Source organism: Penaeus monodon, chromosome 27 (genome assembly GCF_015228065.2).
Source record: "Penaeus monodon isolate SGIC_2016 chromosome 27, NSTDA_Pmon_1, whole genome shotgun sequence".
In the NCBI taxonomy this organism is placed as follows: domain Eukaryota; kingdom Metazoa; phylum Arthropoda; class Malacostraca; order Decapoda; family Penaeidae; genus Penaeus; species Penaeus monodon.
Window position 1 is genome coordinate 25,380,253 of NC_051412.1, and position 325 is coordinate 25,380,577.

Sequence of the window (325 nt, forward strand, 5' to 3'; positions counted from 1 at the left end):
TGAAATAAGTTTATATTATGGATAGCATTAAATATTACCTAATATTTTATCATTATTTTGGCAGCTTACCTGAAACCACATGCTTGCAGGCTGTGGTCAACACACATGTAGTTGATGAGTTTACAGTGAAGATCACAAAGGATCAACGCGAATCGGCTGCGTATCTAACAATCATGACCCGGTGCCTCCAGAGCATGTATCAGGTTTGTCCAAAAGAGATAATGTTCTCTCTTTTTTCTTTTTAAGTATGTTATGTTAAAAGGTTGTTACAAAGGATTTTCATTTTTTTGAAAATCTCATCAAAGTTTAAACTTGGATAATAAAC

General features: G+C 33.5%; 1 protein-coding gene across 1 annotated transcript in view; it reads left to right on the top strand.

The window, feature by feature from the left end:
• Positions 1-325, top strand: part of LOC119590719 (crossover junction endonuclease MUS81-like) — an 8,817-nt gene that overhangs the window by 6,773 nt on the left and 1,719 nt on the right. The window contains exon 13 of the mRNA XM_037939408.1: positions 65-203. Coding sequence (XP_037795336.1) covers positions 65-203 — 139 coding nt within the window. The remainder of the gene's footprint in view (positions 1-64; positions 204-325) is intronic.